Source organism: Myotis yumanensis, unplaced genomic scaffold (assembly GCF_028538775.1).
Source record: "Myotis yumanensis isolate MYYU_CA2020_CCGP unplaced genomic scaffold, mMyoYum1.0.hap1 SCAF_9, whole genome shotgun sequence".
NCBI classification, from domain to species: domain Eukaryota; kingdom Metazoa; phylum Chordata; class Mammalia; order Chiroptera; family Vespertilionidae; genus Myotis; species Myotis yumanensis.
This window is the reverse complement of record NW_027223760.1, coordinates 70,563,761-70,581,031: the sequence shown is the minus strand read 5'-3', so window position 1 is coordinate 70,581,031 and position 17,271 is coordinate 70,563,761. Positions and strand designations below refer to the sequence as shown.

Sequence of the window (17,271 nt, the reverse complement as noted above, 5' to 3'; positions counted from 1 at the left end):
GAAATATGTCTAGTGTTGCTAAGTAACTTAATTTTAAATATTATTTAATTTCAATTTTTAGGTTAGGGCTACCATAATGGACAATGAAGATCTAGAGAACTTTATTGGGAAGGGGGATTGCTGGTCAGGAAAGGTCTCTCAGAATCTAAGGTGTAATAGAATCTAAGTGAGGGGTGAGGTGGGTGGGGGAGGGGAAGCCTGAGGGTGTGCAGTTAAGACTCAAGAAATGGGAAGGACATTCCAGAGGGAGGAAATAGCATTTGCAAATCCCGGGAGGAAATAGCATTTGCAAATCCCTGGAAACAGAAAAGTTTTAAAAAGGGATTTTTAATGTTAAATTGGGTTCTTTCGCAGAAATTTTATGATATAGATGATTTTTTATTGGCCAAGGGCTTATCTCATCTCAGTATTTTAATTTGCGATGCATTAAGTAACATGTTCTAGCAGGAGAGGCATATCACAGCCAGTTCTCAAATATCCTACCTTTCTCAGTGAAATTTCATTCCTAAAGACTTAGGTTACCCTTTTTTACTTAAGAGCCTTAATTTCTTCATTTGGCATTTCATTTAGATTCATCATCTCCCAATGTTTTGAAAGTTGTGGATCTGATATATATATACACACACACACATACACACACATACATATGTATGTATACTAGAGGCCCAGTGCACGAATTTGTGCACCAGTGGGGTCCCTTGGCCTGGCCTGCGGGATCGGTCTAAAACTGGCTCTCCAACATCCCCTGAGAAGTCCCGGATTGCAAGAGGGTGCAGGCCAGGCCAAGGGACGCCACCTGGGCATGATCGGGGCCAGGGAGGTACGCAGATGCAGGAGGTTGGCCAGCCGGGGAGGGACTGCAGGAGGGCTCCAGGGCATGCCCGGCCCATCTCAGTCCCCAATTGGCCAGACCCCTGCAGCAAGCTAACCTACCAGTGGGAGCGTCTGCCCCCTGGTGGTAAGTGCATGTCATAGCGACTGGTCGACCAGTTGACTGTCTTCGCTGGTGGTTAGCACACGTCATAGTGAGTGGTTGAGTGGCCTTAGCATATCATTAGCACATTACGCTGTGATTAGTTGAACAGCTGACTGGATGGCCAGACACTTAGCATATTAGGCTTTTATTATATAGGATGTAATTCTGATATATATTATATCAGAATTACATCCTATATAATAAAAGCCTAATATGCATGAATTTCGTGTGCCGGGCCTCTAGTTTTAAAACTAGAGGCCCGGCACACGAAATTCATGCACAGGTACGGTCCTTAGGCCTGGCCTGTGATCAGGGCCATCTTCCCCAGCTGCCCGAAGCTGGCCCCGCCCCGCCACTGCCACCCACACCTCGTTCCCCATTTGCCATCGGGTGGTCAGTGCCTGACAGCTGAGGGAAGGGACCGAGAGGTTGGCTGTTCCTGCCTGCTTGCCAGCCCCAACCCCACCGCAGGTGGCCATCAGGCAATTGGAGCCTGCCTGCTGGGGAAAGAGACCAAGAAGTGGTCAGTGCGCCTCATAGTGACTGGTTGAGTGGTCATTCTGGTTGTCCTGACGTTAGGGTCAATGTGCATATTACCCTTTTCTTATATAGGATATTTAATTCCCATTTGTGTTATGATTAAAATTTAATACTGGGAGATAATTTCTTCTTTTCAAGAAAGGATTTATAGTCCAAGGATGCTTAGGTATAATGTTTTAGTACACTAATTAGCACTTCATAGCTCTTTTAATTATAAAGAAATCTTATCCCATTTTAAACTCCCTTTTCCAAAGATTTACTCATTTCTCACTCCTGACACCATCTTTTCTGTGTGTGCAGATTTTATTGAATATAACCTATTTTTCTTGAAAAGCATTTCTCTAATTTTCTGTTTAGTTTGAAGGTTTGTAGATTTTTGTGGATCAGACGAATATTATTATTTTTCATGAAATAGATAAGATCTGACCTCCCATGTTTTTCTTCATTAGACCATGTGTATGTTTTATTTTGTTGTTATTATTGTGAGACAAATATTCTTGATGTTTATGTAAGAAGTAAGATCTAAGGATTAGCACACAAGCTGGGAAACTGGAAGTTTCGGATGCCACTTTACTGTGTGATTTAAAGTAAACTGCTCTGGTAGGATTATGCTATTCCTAATGTTCAAAGTGATTCTATATCCATCTTATGCATTTTCCTGATTTGTTTTTAAGATTAAAAAGTGTTAATAATAACTGGTTGAATTTGTATTCAACCCAGCAATTCTCAGAGATGTGTGACACAGTCTGGTCTAAAGGACTACTGTGTGGAGTGTACATCTGCTCTCTTCTTAAGCAGCTCGACACCACTAAGGGCGTTATTTAAACAGTCTCTGTGCCTGTTAATGAACAACCACAGGGCTGTAGTCAGAGACTGGAGCCTGAGTAGTTAAGAGTATAAAAGTCACCTGAATGCACATAGCAAAGTAATGTAAAAAGTTAAGAAAGCACAAAAAAGGGGGAGATTGAAGAATAAACTTGGCCACATAAATGGAATGTTAAGAAAGCCAGGGTGAGTGGTGCCCAAGAGTGTACCTTCACTGAGTGGAAAGAGGGGGACCTTCTGGTAAGGACGTGCCAGGTATGTCCTGGGTCAAGTATCAGTGCTCGACTAAAGACAATTTCAGCAGCCACCTGGGATCGAGCATGGCCAGATTTGATCTCAGGCTTCTCTTCTTACCGAGTGCCCTTGACAAATGACTCAATTTTTATGGATCTCAACTTTCTCTTCTAAAAAATGATAACTATACCCACTTCACAAGTTAATATAAAGACTAAGAGAGGTAATCTGACCTTAGATAAAGAACAGTTCTCTCCCCATCCCTCGAACAACATCAACATGCATTCCTTAGAGGCGTTTCCCGGGGTTCAGTGCTGGGACTCTGGAATTAGCCTGTTCAAGTTGTAGCTCCCAGTTAGCTCTGTGACCTTGGAGAAGTTACTTGATCTCTCTGTGCTTCAGTTTCATTATATGTAAAATGAGATATCAATGGGACAGGGCTGTTATGAAGATTAAGAATATGTGTAAAGTACTTAGGACAGTGCTTAGCACAGAGGTAACATTTTTTAAGTGTTAACTGAAAATGTTCAATAGTTGGGAGAAGTAGAAGAGGGTTAAGGGGGAATATATGATGATGGAAGGAGACTTGACTTTGGGTGGTGAATGCACAATGCAATATACAGATGATGTTTTGTAGAGTTGGACACTTGAAACCTGTATAATTTTATTAACCAATGTCAGTCCAATAAATACAACAAAAAATAAAAAAATTAAAACGTTCAATAGTTTTGGATTCTTTCTAGAAGTGATTCATTTTTTGTCAGGTTATATTCATATAACTGAACTGGAAGACATGGCCATAGTCTTGCCAGTTGTGGGTGAATTTCTTGTAATTCTAGTGGGAAACATTGCCTGCCCAGAACAGGAGGTGGTGGTAGCGTCCCCTCTAACTAGGGTTGCAGATGGTTGCAGGGCAGAGACTGGAACCAGCAGCCAGGCTGCGGAGCATCCAGCCTTTGTTCCGGACACTGGGCAGATTAACGTTTCTGACATTTCCTCCCTTGGGAAATGGGGGTCATTTTTGCCTCTCCGGGTGGTTGGAGGATTCAATGAGGTAACTTACCTCCAGCTCATATAGGCTGCACCCATAACAGAGCTGCAGTGGTAACAATTATTACATCAAATATATATGCAGCAGTCGAGCCCTCAGGGATTGTGAAGGCAGCTAGAAGTGGGCCCTTTCTACCTGCCTGAACTCAGGGGGGTAAGAGGAAAAACACAATTTCTTCCTTTTGTAACTAAACGATTGTAGAGGTCTCCTCCCTGGTCCTTGCCTTTCACACCCCACCTCCGCTCCCTACAAATGTAGGCAAAGACACCATCCCTTCCAATGTTATAATCTTCTCATTTCTGTATGCGGGTTTGTCTGGGCTTGGTGGTAAGCCAAGGTGGGGTGGGGAGAGGCATTAAAACCTGGCAACCCCACTCCCCATCTCCGGATGCCGCAGGGCCCTGCCTGCCGTCCTCGGTTAAAAACGTGCTTTTTATTTCACTTCCCCGCAGTCTTATGTGCAGTAGCTCATTACCACCCGATTCAATCACCGCTGCCAGCATCTCCCCAGAACGTTTTTCCCCTTCCCCCATTACAGGGACATTGGTCCTAGCTGACATTTAAAGGTAATAAACACTGATTTTTAAAAATTACAACCCTCTCGCCTGAAGAACCAGCAGCAATGAATAATAGAACAGTCCGGCGAAGAGCGCCTGTCGGGGCTCGGCTCCACCAGCCCTTCCTGCCACACAATTCCCCACACCCGCGCTGCACAAATCACCGTTTCCAGGCACCACTCGAGGCTGCCAATTCCACTTTCGTTTAATCTCATTTTAAATCCGGCTACAGATGAGGCTCTGTGGCGGCAGCGAGAAGCAGGGTGGGGGCAGCAGAAGGGACTCGAGGCCTGGATGGGAGGGGGCGTAGGGGCCGCTCCGGGTTCGGGGCCGCGGGCGATCCCCAGAACAAGTGCGGGCCGCCCGGGCACCGAGGTGGGCGAGCCCCCAGGGGCGCGGGGCGCAGCCGGCGCAGACAAAGAACCCGGCGCCAGCTCCCGGCCCCACCGCCCCTCTCCTTCCCCCGCGCCTCCTCTCCGGAAAAGAGGAAGATCGGAGGGCCAAAGGGGAGGGTCGGTCCAGCTCTCTTACTCCTCCAGAGAGCTAGGCAGGAGGGTCTTTCTCTCCGAGGCATGTACGTCCCGCACGGAGATTCCCGGACCCCGTGACCCCCGACAGGACCCTCGGACCCCGCCAGCTCGCGCCCCTCAGCGGCCCTTTCGGTGCGACCCGAGCTCCGGGCTGCGCCTCGCACCGCACGAGGTGCGGGCGAAGGAGCTGCGGGGCGCGGGGGCGCGCGCGCGCGGGGGGCGGTGCTCGGGGGCGGGGGAGCGGCGGGGACACGTGTGGCGGTGCGGGAGGGGCGGGGCTCGGCGCCCGGGGCTTTAAGAAGGTGTGGAGCGGGGCGGGCGCTTTCCCCGGACTGGCCGAGGGGCGTTGTGCGGAGGCAGTGGCCGCTGCAGCTCGCCGTGGCTGGGGCGACGCGCTCTCGGCGCCCACAGATCCGGCCCCGCTCCAGCGCGGCCCAAAGAAACTTTGGGAGCCGGGGTCTCCCGCCGAACTTCCCTGCGGGGCTTCGCTGCCGAGCCCGCTCCGCTCCCCTCCGCCGCCTTCTCGCCTCCCCTCCGCGTGGCTTCTCCGTCCCGGCGTCTCCCAAACTGAATGAGCGAGCGGCGCCCGGAGCGCGCGGCGGCATGGAGCGCAGTGGCTGGGCCGCGCGGACTTTCCTCCTGGCGCTGCTGCTGGGGGCGACGCTGAGGGTGCGCGCGGCGGGGGGCTACTACCCCCGCTTCTCGCCCTTCTTTTTCCTGTGCACCCACCACGGGGAGCTGGAAGGGGATGGGGAGCAAGGCGAGGTCCTCATTTCCCTGCACATTGCGGGCAACCCCACCTACTACGTACCGGGACAAGAATACCATGGTAGGTACCAAGGCATCTCCGCGCTCGCCACCTGAGCCGGTGCGCCCGCGGCGCAGCGTTTTCGCCTCCTTTCCCCAAGGGGCCATTGAAACGAGAACCAACCCTTCCCTCAACATTGCGTTCTGTGGAGGGACACGGAACAAAGTTAGTGAGAATCGAGTCGGGGTTTACTAAGTCCCCTCCACACACATCACACTCCCCTCACGCACCCATCTCATCGCAGTGGGCAGGTAGTGGTAAGAGATGCCTGAGAATTCTCGGGGTCGGGTCTTGCCCCCCTCACTCCTAGTTCATGCCGCTGACACTTTGAATGAACCCGCGCATCTTGTTTCCTTAACCCCAGTGCTTGGGTTCCAGACCTTTGTCTCGCTCCCGGTTCCCCCCTGAAAGGTCCGCGGCTGACGCTGGGGCTGGCACCGGGCTTTCCGGTTGGTCTGGTGGCAGATTGACGCGCCCCGGTCTTCGGCCGCCCCGCGCGGTCGCCAGCCCGCGGCAAAGTTCCCGCTGCTCACCAGCCAGGGGTCCCTCTATTTTATTCAGTATCCAGCTGCCCCCCTGAAAGGTGGCGGCTGCCCCCAGCTCTCTATTCTTTTAAAAGTGTTTAAATGTCAGTAATGATGCTTTTCCTCATTCCTCTGTTACTTTAAATGTGCTGTTTATAGTTAGAATGATCTCTGTGATGTTTATTAATGACTTTGTCTTCTATTTGTGCAGCTTTAATCTCCAGGTAGGGGCTAGGAGGTCCTTATAATTTAAAAGTACCTTTTTAAAAAGGATCATTATAGAGTCCTTCAGAAAAATTAAATATTATCGAAGAAGTAAAATTTACCTCCAACAAATACAATTTTATGTGGTGCATGTATTTTTAATATTTTAGACTAGTAAATCCAGTTTGTGGGAAAATAAAAAGGTATTGTCTATTTTTTCTGTATTTCTGCGGGAACTTCTTAATATTTCACTTCCATGGAGCTTTCAAGCCACGACAGGCACTATTTAATAAGAATTCCAAGGCAAAAAATTCTTAAACCTAACCAAATAGAAACTATTGTCTAGTAATCTCATAGTTTTGATCTCTTGTAGGCTAACAATTATTTACATAGCAGGAGATAATCCATGGGCCAGCTGGCATTTCAGATAACCATGCATATAAAAATGAAGAATCCTTAAGTTTTCAATTGAAAAATATACACCTTTATGTCTACTTTAAAATGTTAAGCCTAAATAAATGCTTTCTAGAGATCTAAATGAGTGCTTTTACAACTTTCCTGTGGCATGGTGGCAGCCTTGTCTGTAAAGCAGTTTAATTGGGTGGAATTTTAGACTTTGGAAAATTAATTTTCTATAACTAGTCTCTCCTTGAATAAAAGGGCTTACCACATCCTCTTCCCAAGAGCATTTTGGTGTTTTTCTGGGGTCTGTAAGTGGAAAGACCAGCCAATATGGCAACGCCGATCCAACCCAAAGACTGAGCCAGTCACTCTGGGTAGCCCTTAGGAAGGGTGCTTGCCTATTAGTAGCTGTAAGTGAGAGTGGTAAGTAAGTGAGACAAGGCTGAGCTAAAAGGTATGATTGTCAGATCGTGATGGAAGACCAGGTGATACTACAAAGCCCGTTTTCCACATCCTTTGAAAGGTGTCAGCATAGAAAACTTACAAATGCCAAAATATGATATAGCATTTGCTTTTGCGATAAATCTAGGAAATGTAAGTTACCCTAAGACTGAACATAATCACATCCCTAAATCTGAAAATTAATGGACGATATAGAGTAAGAATAAAGTGTAATACTTCAAGTTGGACATTAGGGGGAAAGTCTTGATGTATACCTCTTTTCCACTACCAGAAAAGGTAGAGAAATTTTATTATGTAAGGCTAAGAAGATCAAATTATGATAAGGTTTGACATTAGTTAATGTCAGATATGAAATTTCTGTTACCTCTTTTATCAATATTTATATTTTGAAACTGGCTGTAGCTATAGACCTTCAGAAAGAGTTTTCCCCTACAAAATGTTCTACAGGTAGAAGAAATATTTAAAAATCAATGCTTACACGTGTCTCTTTTTCTCTTAGACTTTTAAAAATTAATATTAAAAATCAATTATATAGTATCTTTTAATAATTGAGCTGCTGAAAACTTTACCTAATATACTTTGTGGCTGACTCCTTTTATATGAGAACAAAATAGGTCATTCGGCCAAAAATTTTTAAAGCTAAGACATCAGTAAAACATTAGTTTCAGACTTTATTTCTAACCTTCCAAATCTTTAAAACATAGCAGTATATCAGAAAAAAAACCCCATTCTTACCTATGATTAACATTGAACTCAGCATTTGAAGGAATCATGTTTGGATGCAGCTGATGGTTGTCTCTTTTTTGCCTAAATGAATGCATTGAGATAGAGAGGGGTGGTATGTGGAACAGCACCTTACCCAGAACATTATTGTAAATGAGCCTGTGTCAGCTGCCTTCTGACCCTTGTGCTGTGTGACAGAGCTTGGAATGTGAGATGGAAAGGCAAGTGTCAGTCTGGTATAAGAGTGGTTCAAAATTATGGCTCTCTGTGTCACACTTATTAGAGATTTATATTGAAAATCAATTTTGGAGAAAAAACAGAACCAAGAATATAATACTAAAGAATTCGAAGCTTGTGTGTCTCACAGAATTGTTACATATTTCCAATGTTCAGTAGTATTTCCACCTTTTTGCAGTTTTGGCAACTCTGTAAACAGTGCATGGTTACTTCTACTAGTTCTCGTCTCTTAATGAAGGGGTGCCATTTGGTACCCCTGTTGTCATCTTCCTATGTCTTTTAAACTCTGTTAGTCACAACAAACTATGGTGCCTTTAAATGAGTCCACCACACCACCACAGTCCAGAAGCTCAGCAAAAAGAGGTCTCATATAACATCCTGTTGAATAAAAAAAGAAAGGTCTCAGGGTCAGAATTTTTTTTTTGTAGAATTTCCTTTTTTTGCACAAATCCAAAAATATTGTCATTTTCCACATCATGGTTTCCAGGCCCAAACCTGTATTTTTTATTTTTTTTGGTACAAAGTTGCAGATGATGGGAAAATAGGAAGTGGAAATCTGGATGGTCCAGTCAGGTAGCCATTCTATTTCCTAGTGATACCTGGTGATTCACTGCCCCTTCTCCTAGGGATCAGGGCCACCTTGTGAAACAAGCAAACCTTGAGTTGATGCCTGCACCTTTCCTTTCCCGTGATAATCCCTCTTTCTCACCCCCACAGATCACGTATCTAGATACCTATTTTATTTTATTATTTTATTTTATTGTTTAAAGTATTGCAGATAGTAGTACATGTCTCCTTTTTTTCTCCCCATTGACCTTCCCCCAGCCTCCCCTACCCCCAGTGTCTTGTGTCCATTGGTTATGCTTATATGCATGCATACAAGTCCTTAGGTTGATCTCTTACCTCCCCCCCCCCCCAACACTCCCTAGCCTTTTTTGTTGTTGTTGTTGGCAGCCCCTCCCCTCATTTAATTAATAGTGAATATGTCAATATTTGTCAATATTAAATTCTCCCACAATCTCAATCACAACAGTGGAAAGGCTTTTTTTCCCTTTTTGTTTGAAGGAATTTTGGCATCATTTTGGGGTAGAAAGACTATATACCACTGAAATCGTGTTAGTAAGGACCCATCCACTCACAAGATTAGCTTTATTCAGTGATCATCAGAAGGAGAAGTCAGACCTTAGAAAAAAACTTCTATGAAAGCCACGCATAGGTATATGAGTCGGCCCAAAGTGCTTGAGACAATTTGTCTGAATTTTTAAAAGAATAAATTAATTTTTAAATTGAGGTTACATTATATAAATTTCAGGAGGCTAGAATCTCTGTTACTATAGTGTCATAAGGTGGGGAAAATGTTCAATTACAGCACGAAATATGCTCTAAAATATTGATTTGAGGGAAAAAAATCTGCCTTAAGCAGAAATGAATTGGTGATATGGCATGATGCTTTTAAAAGGGGATGTTTTTTGTATTTTTTAAATCCCTAGCAATAATTCTTTCATGCTACATTACCATTCCATTATTTATTTAATCATATTGTGAGGTGGGTGGGAAAATAAATTCCTACTGCTAAAACAGAACATTTACCTGAAAAAAAGAAATAATCAGGATAAAATATATAGAGTACTTTGTTGTAACAATTGCCAGCATTACTATTATACATACGTATGTTCTGGAATCAACTGGTTGTTATTTTAAAATCACTGTTCAAAGGCAGTGCAATATAATGACCTTCCCAATCTAGGAATGATATGTGTCAGCCATAATTTTTGGTAATATACTCCAGATTAAATTCTGTTCAGAGGACTGATTTAAATATTTGAATTAAAATGATCTGCTCTTGCTAAGGTTACTGTTGATCAAATGTATGGTTATTTATCCTTTATATGTCTCAGATGCCAGAATCAGTATATTTAAACTCTCAGAATCATTTGTCAAATACAATTTATAAGTGAACTGCAGCTGTGTCCTTCTTGTGAATGACTAAGAAAATTGAGCATTTAAAGCATTTTGCTTTACTTGTCATGTATTTCATCTCACTTTCTACAATTTATTTCAAACACATTTTGCTGAAGTTTCTTAAGTCATAAATGTTGCTTTAATTTATATTTCCTGTGTGTTTCAATTCCAGTCATTAATAAAAAAACACATAGCCCTGGCTGGTTTGGCTCGGTGGATAGAGTGTCGGCCTGTGGACTCAGGGGTCCCAGGTTCGATTCCGGTCAGGGGCATGTGCCTTGGTTTCAGGCACATCCCCAGTGCGGGGTGTGCAGGAGGCAGCTGATCGATGTTTCTCTCTCATCGATGTTTCTGGCTCTCTGTCCCTCTCCCTTCCTCTCTGTAAAGAATCAATAAAATATATTAAAAAAACAAAAACAAAAACACAAAAAACAGGTCGTTAGAATTATTGAAAATAACTTATTTATGCAGATATTCTTATTTCACTCACTACACTACATTACAAGAAAGTATTTAATTAGGATATTTCCCTTTGATTTTATGAATCTTTATTTTAAACTTCTAACATTTTCATTAAAAATGTTAAAGATTAAATAAGAAAGTTGTATCATTTAATCCTGTAAGTATAATTTTTACAGAACTGTCTTGTTAAAAATTTTTGTCTTTAAAGAGTAGGTGATAGCTATTTTAATTAGATTTTAAAGTAGCCCTGGCCAGATTGCTCAGTGGTTAGAGCATTGGTCTGCAGACAGAAAGTCAAGGGTTCGATTCCTGGTCAAGGGCATGTACCTTGGTTTCAGGTTCTGATCCCTGGCCCCAGTCAGTGGGAGACAATTAATTGATGCGCTCTATCACGTCAATGTTTCTCTTTCTCTCCCCCTCCTGCCTTTCACTCTCTCTAAAACAAATCAATGGAAAAAATATCCTCCCATGATGATTAGAAAAAAAAAAGATTTTGAAGTCAATACTGTTGACTTCCAATTTTTTTTAAGTAAATTAGTCTCATTCAAAAGGAAATATCTTTTTTTTTCCTCTTTAGAACTGGTCAAGTTTATAGAATGATCTGGAAACCTTGCATTATTAGTTACAGAGGATATGTTGCATATTAAACTATAATTGTTCTGATGATTTCAAATGCTACTTTGACACTTACTTTTTATGTCTTTAATCTTTACAGATAGCTGCCGATGCACTGATCCCTTTATTTCTTTTTTTTTTTTTTAATATATTTTTATTGATTTTTTACAGAGAGGAAGGGAGAGAGATAGAGAGTTAGAAACATCAATGAGAGAGAAACATTGATCAGCTGCCTCCTGCACACCTCCCACCGGGGATGTGCCCGCAACCAAGGTACACACCCTTGACCGGAATCGAACCTGGGACCTTTCAGTCCACAGGCTGACACTCTATCCACTGAGCCAAACCGGTCAGGGCTATCCCTTTATTTCAGTTCATTTATATTTGAAAAAACATAAATTGAGTGACTATTACTTTTTGAACACTGGCATTTAAACATGTTGTATATATTCTCACACAAAACTGTGAAGTTTAAATTATCTAAGTTTTTAAATTTAAAATTCTTTATGTCAAACAGAAATAGAAAAATTAGTTGTCTCTACACTCTGTCAGGAAGAGAGAAAGGCAGGGCATTGGTTTGGACGGGGAGGTTCACTAGGAACAGAGAAGTGGTTTAGGCTGTGTCTGCGTGATGACATAACATATAAAATAGGAAATACATTTAAATATTTTGGTTTCAAGAAACTATTGAGTGATTACCCCCCCAACTTTAGAGTCATTATAAAATAACAAAAGTATATAATTTTAATCTAATAAACTTTAGGCAAAGAAGTGTTAAAACACATTTTCAGCAATTGAAATTGAATTTTCAAATATGAAGATCCCATAGTGACTGTTCAAACAATCAGGGTGTGTGGGTGTGTGTAATTTTTCTTCATTCTCAGGGAATCCCTATGACATGATCTCACATTGGTATCAGTCGTGTAGCCCAAGAGAGTCATTTTCACCATGGTGACCTGCTATGCTCATCTTATTGACAGCAGAGCTTCTGAAGAGTTGAATGCTGTGCTTGTGTGTTAACCAATTATTTCTAAAATGTGTGGTTCTCTAAAGCTGTACATTTTTCCCCCTTCTTTATCTGATCTGCTGTAGGAACCAACTATAATAACTGGATTTGGGGGTGTACAGAAGGATCAATACAAAATTTGATTTGTGATTTAAAGTCCAAATCACTCAAAAAACAAAGCTAAGGTATCAGATTGTTTTGAATGCCACAAAGAGATGGTTATGGGAACTCCAAAGTTCCAAAGTAAACATTGAAAACCCAGGTTATCTTTTAATGCTGAATTAGCTCTCCCGAGGGAAATAAAATGTTATTTTTAAAACAAAATAAGTTAAATTTTGATTAGCGGATTCGTTGAAACTATAGGAGAGCCCATGAGTGTTTCATATAGGACTGGTTATTGATGTCCATTGGGGCCCATGTACCAGGTGACTTAGAGAAGGAGTGATAATGGTTTGCCAATGACTGACGGCTGCACTCACCTCAGAATCATCTCTGCCTTTCCTGCTCTGCTCTTTCCTTCCATCTATATCTCACCTGCTTTTCCTCCTCCTAATTTTTTTATTGTCTGTCTTCTTTGGCTCCCTTTCACCATGTCACAGGTCCTTGCGTTCCCTCTCCTCTTTTCTGCTTTACCGCTCTGCTTCTTTGCTGTCTGTTCTTTCTCTTTCTTCCCTTCAGATTTCCTGTCACCATTTCTGCTCCTTTTCTCTCTTCTGAAAAATAGCAGTACGTTTATGTCAATTATTGGACTCAGTGGATATTTGCAATAAGAGATGCAGCTGAGGAGGTTTTTGTGTTGCTCTTTAAAAATGTCTCTGTCTGTGACAAGCAGTTGCCCTTTTTGAAAATTATGGGTTAGCCATTTCGAAGAAAAGTGGGCCCTTCCTCCTACACTGTGAAATCTCTCAGAAGAACTGTCAAGCATGTAGCTGTTTAATGCTGAGTTAGCTACTTCCCCTGCTGTCAGTTATGTGGTCAAACTGTAGAATCTGATGCACCTGAGCACATATATACACGTAGGAAACTGCACAATGAATTAGCTTGACTCTAAAGGCAGCTCGTTTTCTTGCTGATCTCATTGCCGAGGCTCATCATTGCAGTGGCATGGCTCGGAAATAGTGATGCTACCTTTGTACGGAGCTGGCACGCCACAGAGGTCAAAAAGGGGCCGGGGGGCCTTGGTATAAGGCAAACGCTAGATTGGGAGTCAAATAGCTCTGGGGTAAGTCCCACAGTTTTTCTGGAACAATATGTTATTCCAGAAAATATTGTTTTGTACCATGTGAACTCCAATGTCTATTCTAGTTCGAAACTTCAATGATTCCTTACCTGAGAGCTCAGACTTGTAAGAGAAGTGCAGGGAGGCTCAGCGATGTAGTGGAAAGAGTTCAGGTTTGGGCAGCAGAGAGACCCCGTGAATATCCATTCTCTGCCACTTTTAGTTGTGTGCCTTTAGCAAGTTACCTATTCTCTCCAAACCTCAGGTTTCTCACTTCTAATTTAGAAATAGTAATAGCTTCATTGCAGGGCTATAGTTATTAAAAAAGGTAATACATACAAAGCACCTGACACTTACCTAATAAGTAGGTGTTTATCAGATAGTTTTTACCTTCTGGTACAATCACCCAACATTAGGTAAGGGTATTTGAAGCATTGTATATACTGATAGAAGCTATTCACCGAGGTCTGTTCACTCTGTGCCTTAATATGTGGCATGTTTCAAGGTAGATTCCAAATTGAGTATATTGAAGAGGGTCACAAAAGTTAAAAAAAAAAAATCAACCTACTACCAAATACGTATAATCAGAAAGTGCTTCCCAGCCAAAATACATATATGACTTGCCTTGAATTTAAAGGGTTAGTATAGTGCTAGTCTAACTTAGCCAGTTTCTTCCTGTTCTAAACCGAGTATTCTTAGTTGATGGTCATGATTACAACCAAATTTTGTGTGTTTAGGTATTAGTGTAGGAAAGATGTCAAGATAAGTAAATAGCAACCTCAGAGTTGAATATATTTTGTCAAATCCTATAAAAATATATGTCTACAACCCTATGTAAAAATAATTTTAAAGTGTAAAACTATTTCAGCCAAACTAGAACTAAGAGAGATTGATTTCGATAGTGGATCCAGAGTTCCCTAGGTCCTCAGGGACTGCGGGAGGAAACTTAAATCCACAAGTGGTTACGTGGTGAAGTGGAAATGCTATTTCACTTACAATAAAAATATAAATGTTAGGATGAAGGCATTGGTTGGCCAGTGCACTCCGTCTGTCCATGTAGCAAAGCTCCTATGGGTGGACAAATGACTGTTAGGTTATTTGGGAACATGGAGTTAGGTGATCTCAATGGCAGATTCCAAGATCGAGGAAAGCTGCCCCATCCAACGCCTGTCAATGGGCTGGTTGGCATCTTCCTTCCTGGACAGTATCGGGGGAAGATTGTCCTGTCTCTAGACTCCGTAATGTCTTGTTTTGTGGCACTGATTGCTTGTTGTCTTTCCAGTCATTACCAAAATTCCCTTTCTGACTGATTTTGTCAAGAATAACGATGAGTCCAGTTAAAAATATTCATCTTCAAGGCTCTATTGTCATGTAATTTAGTGAACAGTGGAAATCTACCCAGTGGTGGGGTCTTTAGAAAGACTATTGATAAAATTGATAAAGATGATTTTAAAAAAAGACTCAGCAAATACTTGCTTTTTGCTCTCCCCTTATCCATTTCTTCTAGCCAGGATATGGTACAACCATCTTAGGACCTTGAGAATAATGCTTACATGGTGTGGCATTAGGCGTTTGGACAGAGCCTGGGCCTTTGTTTATACCTGTACCAGTCCTGAAATACCACTTCTGGACTTCTTGTATCATAAGATAAATGAGTCAGGTTCCTGTTATTTACAGCTGAATGTAACCCTAATGATTTCTTCTAAGCATACAAGGGATTCACTTTATATTCTCTTTTAGGTCAGTCATACTTGTATCAAGCTCTGAATTACTCTGGTTCTCCCATAGAATTGCTTTTGGTCACCATGATAGAACTAGGATGTTTCCTAAGACACTTTTGATAATATATTTTCAAAGTATTCCTCAAGTTGTGCAACTCCTGCAGGTCAGCAGAATAGTGCATTTCATGTTAACTTTTAAATAATGCTTTGAGAAGGTAACCTGTGCCTGACCTCCAATTTTTGGAGTTTCTTATAACTGACAAATTATGCTAGTTAGTTTCCTTCTCTGGACTTTGTTTCCTGGTAGTCCTATCTCTCAAAAATGCAGTGTCACCATATGTAAATCCTGTTGACATTTAAAATACTTAGATGTGTGACATAGTTGTAAATGTGAGCTCTGACCTAACTTTAACCTTATTTGTCATGTCTGGCTCAACCTCTAGGACCAAATCCAACATTGTCATTTCTCTTGCTTGCTACATTATCAACAGCGGAAACAGGCATCTCAATCTTACCTTCAGGAACATGTAATCTTTTTGTTTAGCCACTTTTGTTATGAATGTTGAACTATCCTATGATCATGGTCCCAGTTCTTTTCTTACTTCCTTTTCTCCGTAAACACTTCCTGCGTTCTCATCCTGCAAAAAGATGCAATCAGTCCAGTGTTTGTGATGAAGGAATATAGGGTTACTTTTTATAAGTGGGTCAGATCTTGAGAAGTCACTTTCTGTTGAGCTCATTTGAGTGAGAAAGAAAGAGCAACTGCCAACCTACCTCTCCTGCCCTTACCCCCCGGTAATTCACCGAGGGCAGAGGTCAGACCTGGGCTCTGTGGCAACCAGGTGAGGGTGACACATGAGGGATTGCCGGGCTGTCAGCGTCTGCTCTTACATTAGTAATACAAACGTTTCCTCCTTTGTCACCATTATCGTTTATCCCGAAGTTTGCCATCAGATCTGAACTGACGTCCACTGGCACCTGGTAGAAGCTGAATCAAAGGGTGGAGGACAAATTCAGGGTGAAGGCTTCCTGCTCAGAGCCCTCAGAGGTTCTCAGAGGGACTGAAGGGAGGCCCAGGCTTTCACTAGGAGAGAAAAATTTGCCTCATTAGACTTTAACGAAAAGATAGTAGCTTTTATAAAGATATTACGCTGTCACAGGGGTGGGGGGACTGTATGAGAGAAGGTGAAGGGATTAGCCACAGAACATACTAGTACATGCATAACTCATAGACACAGACAACAGTGTGGTGATGGCCAGAGGGAAGAGGGGGTGAGGGCGGGGTGTGTGTGTGGACAGAGCAGTGTGGAGGGGGAGATTGATATCTGTAATAGTGTAAACAATAAAAATAAAGTAAAAAAAAAGATACTACAAAAAATGCAGAGAAGGTGCACATATAGATGTTTTCTTTTTTCAGGTAGGACAAACCAGACAGTTTCTCCTTTTAGCATTTGCCAGTGAGCTGTGCCAAGTTGTAATTCTATTGGGCAAATCTGTGAGCCACAGGGGTGGGGTCACAAGCCGTAGGACCCTTTGCCTGATGAGCTGGCCTGATGCAGGTACTAACCCTTTTAGAATATTTCTCTCCAGCGCAAATAGTTTATGTCAGCCTTTTAACAGAAACTGTGAGGCAGACAGTTCAATTCCAGATAAATTGTGAAATATTTTAAACACGGAGAAAACTACAAGAAATGAAAATTCAAAATTGGTATCACTAATGAGGACCCAAGGGATACCTGTCTGTAAAAGACACTGAAGTAAAATACAAATGCTCTGGAGATCAAGCTCGTCACAATTGTTAAACGAATACTCATCGATTTGACCTGCATCGCTGAATTATTTTTGCTCTAAACAAGTTTGTCCTGTCCCACCTATACCAGTTGTTCCCAAGTGTTTTTACAACTTAATGAAAAGCATAGAAGCCCTGCAAACACAGAACAGGAAATCTTGAGTGAGGCACATGCTTGACTGCCATCCTGTAGAAACATCCATCAACAGTCCATTTTAATTAATTACAGACTAATAAATGTTTACAGTGAGTAAAAATCGTTAAGGATGGTTATTGGACTATTCGTAAATAAAGGAATTTCTTAAGCTTTTATTTTGCCAATCTAACAGCCTCTAAGCCTTTATTTTTACTGATGGCGGGAAACTGACCTGACTTGAAAATTTTTGAGTTTATTAGCTACCACAGAACTATGCAGTTTGGAGAC

General features: G+C 42.2%; 1 protein-coding gene across 2 annotated transcripts in view; it reads left to right on the top strand.

Annotated features, from left to right (window-relative positions):
* The first annotated feature begins 5,132 nt into the window (after positions 1-5,132).
* The window catches only part of RELN (reelin), a 423,783-nt gene continuing 411,644 nt past the window's right edge, over positions 5,133-17,271 (top strand). The window contains exon 1 of one of the 2 annotated variants that reach the window (XM_070424599.1): positions 5,133-5,542. In XM_070424599.1, the coding sequence (XP_070280700.1) occupies positions 5,317-5,542 (226 nt within the window). In that variant the 5' untranslated portion in view covers positions 5,133-5,316. The remainder of the gene's footprint in view (positions 5,543-17,271) is intronic. The other variant, XM_070424598.1, reaches the window with a different exon arrangement.